At 36.7% G+C, this 3,211-nt stretch overlaps 1 protein-coding gene across 1 annotated transcript; it reads right to left on the minus strand.

Annotated features, from left to right (window-relative positions):
* Positions 1-651: 651 nt before the first annotated feature.
* LOC105117779 (uncharacterized) lies at positions 652-2,428 on the minus strand. The gene is made up of 4 exons (XM_011015539.1): positions 2,258-2,428; positions 1,997-2,047; positions 1,811-1,873; positions 652-1,487 (listed from the first exon to the last, which is right to left on the minus strand). Exons 1-4 carry the CDS (start codon positions 2,375-2,377, stop codon positions 789-791), a joined length of 933 nt encoding a protein of 310 aa, XP_011013841.1. The 5' UTR covers positions 2,378-2,428; the 3' UTR covers positions 652-788.
* Between the last annotated feature and the right edge of the window lie 783 nt (positions 2,429-3,211).

Consider the following 3,211-nt stretch of genomic DNA (forward strand, 5'->3'; position numbering starts at 1 on the left):
TTTGGGAGCTGCATTGTGGTTTCTGAAGAATTGGAGGCCATCGGATGAGGCCTCCCAAACCTCATTTCTCCTTTGTTTTAGCTTGTAAAGACATGTATAAATTGTTATACAACCTTAAAACAAATCTTTACTCACCTTAGAAACTGATAAACAAAACACTTCCCCCACTTCTAAACCTTAATAAATAAATGACAGTAATTGAAACTCGATTAAAAAGAGACCATTGAATCAAGTTTGATTGACCTTGGCTACAGATGTTAAGTGCAATATCTTAGGCGAGTCTACTTCAAAAAGTATTTAAGCTTTTAAGTGCATGACTAATCATTTACTTTTAAAGTTGGATTTTTACACCTAAAGAATGAATTGAAAAACAAAGTATACACGACCTTCTTCTTCTTCTTCTTCTTCTTCTTCTTTGTAGCTAGCAAGCTTAAATTTTTGTTAATTTGTTCATTTTTATTACGAAGAAAACATTTTTTGTTTTCTGAACTTCGGATCAAGAAAGTGCATCTCACGGACAGTAAATATTGTTTATTAAATTTTGCATGGAATGCTAACATAATTTCACCTTAATTAATTTGGATAAAGAAACTACTTATATTAGTAGAAAACATTTCTTTTATTTTATTCAATAAAGAAAATGCTCACCGGGAGCCGTACATTTCCAAGGAATTGAATAAACTCAAATAATGACAACAATACAGACATCAAATAATTAATACAATCAACAACATCAAATTATTACGATGATTAAACACACACAATCGACTGATCCGAAGAGCATCATATCAAGAAGACGTTGTTTGTTGTGCCTTCTCTTTTTTCTTCAATTTACAATACAACCAGTCCAGAAGGAAATATAAGTAGAAAATAAGGAGATAGATGTAAGGTGAAGCAATTCTTTCAATGATTTGGTTGGCACTCGGCGGAATAATCAATGGAATAGAAACCACGGTTTGGAAAAGAAAAAGCACTCCACCGACGGCAATGGTGACAACGAAGAAGGCAAGGTTTTTGCATACATCAATAGCAACGGCAAAGACGAATGCTGTGCACATCATGTAGATAGCACCACCTGTTAAAATCGATGCCACCCAGATTACATGTGCTGCTACTTTGACATCATATAGATGAGCCCAACAAAGGATTATCGATGCCATGACCGAGGCATTCAAGGCTACCATGTCAATATAAATATAAACATTCCTTAGGATGCCTTCATTTATTTCTGATATCACCTGGTTCTGGATATTGTGGATATTGTTGGTGGTGATGTTAGAAGCTCTACTTCCAGGCTGGTCTGTACTTTTAGGGAGTTGGAGCACACCAGAAAATGTTACACTTGCGACGAGTACGGCTACAACAAGAAGAGAATCAATCCTGTTCTTGATTTCCTCTTTTGGTAGAGGTCTGCCCTTAATGCGGAAATATTCTGCTTTGGATCTCTTAGGGCTGGCCCAAAAATGCAAGATCGATAATGTCATCATCTGGAAAACAACAGATAAAAGAGATATGTAACCTATAAATTATTTGACAAAGAAAATATGCAGTCAGAAGTTTTCTTCTTAGCTAGTTAGGAAGTGTCCAGGATAATTTCTTCAAGGAGGAGGAGGAGGAGGAGGAGGAGGAGACATACAAATCCATAATAATCTAGTTTTCCCTTTCCTCTATATTTTGTCAAGAAGAAGAAGACATAGAAATCCATAATAATCTAGTTTTTCCTTCCGGAAGAAGAAGACCATTAATCTAGTTTTCCCTTGCCTCCATTTTTGTCAACAACAACAACAAGAAGAAGAAGAAGAAGACATACAACTCCATAATAGTCTAGTTTTCCCTTCCCTCCTTTTCTGTCATCTGGACCATCTTGGTTTCCCTACATCAAAAAACCAAAAGATGTTTTTATGCGTATGGTTTTAGGAAAAAGAACCGAAAAAATAAACTATGGAACTAGTTATCTCATAAAAGAAAAGGAAATGAATGAAAGAAAATGGGATACCACTCCATGATCTGGTTTGTCCTCTGTTTGTAGCATCTCTGCATCGTTGTCCTACACCAAGAAAATTTGGAGAAAGATATTTTTTGTTTGCTGATTTGTATATGATTCAAGGGAAAAGAAAACAAAAAAACTTGAAATGTATTTTATAGAAGCACCATTTAGCTAAATGCCTACTGATTTGATGTCTGTAGCAGTCGAATGATTGCTGCTTTTTTCATCTAGGCCAAAGTAGTTTCCTTGTACATTTATTACTTAACATACCTTCCCCTTCGGAATTGGTTCTCCTGAGAATTCTGCTCCCACCATTTTAGATTGCTTCTTTGCAACCTCATATGGTGTCAAGTTTTCGCCATTGACTTTGTATTTCTCTTTCATAACCATAGAGTTTCGCACAAGAGTAAATGCTGAAATGGATCGGCCATTCTTTGATGCTAAATGAAAAGGTTGTTAGGTTGGTTGCCATTAATGTGCAACAACCATTTGCTATTGCACCAACCATGTACACTCATCCAAGATGTCAAAGGTTGGCAGCCACCATTGTTGAAGAAGAGTTGGAGTTGGCAGCCACCTTTGTTGAAGAAAAGCCTCCATGAATGCCTATAAATAGAGGCATATGCAAGAGAGCAAAATGAGTGAAGAGAATTATGAAAATGTGAAGAGAGTAGAGAGGAAGAGAGAGCTGCAATGGCAGCAGCCTTGCTGCCATTGCAGCAGCTGCAAGTGCAGCAAAGAGAGTTGAGAGTTGAGTATGAGAGGGTGTAATCCTCCTCCTCCATGTATTTGTTTTGTATTCTTTCTCTATCTCTAAATATATTGACTTCTCCCATGGATGTAGGCGGTTTTGCCGAACCACGTTAAATATTGTGTCAGTGTGCTTGGCTCTCCTATGAGCAAATATCAGTACATCACCGGACGGAATTCCCAACACGACCAAGCCAGAGTTCAAGCTTTTATGTGGTTTTCCTATTGCATGGGAAATGGAGGAGTTTGGAAATTGAGTGAAAGAACTTGAAGGCAAAAGCAATTAATCCATCAGCAAAAGAAAAAAGAAAAACAAGATGCTCCTTTTCTTGAACATCGTAACAGAGATTTGTACCTTGAAGTTTTCCCTTTTTTACAAAGTTTTTATTGCAGCATTTTAATTCCCATCCATGAAGTGCTTGCTTGGATAATTTATACTTCACATTCCCTAAAGCTATGTCAAAGCATGTGAAA

Source organism: Populus euphratica, unplaced genomic scaffold (genome assembly GCF_000495115.2).
Source record: "Populus euphratica unplaced genomic scaffold, PopEup_1.0 scaffold1527.1, whole genome shotgun sequence".
Classification (NCBI taxonomy): Eukaryota; Viridiplantae; Streptophyta; class Magnoliopsida; order Malpighiales; family Salicaceae; genus Populus; species Populus euphratica.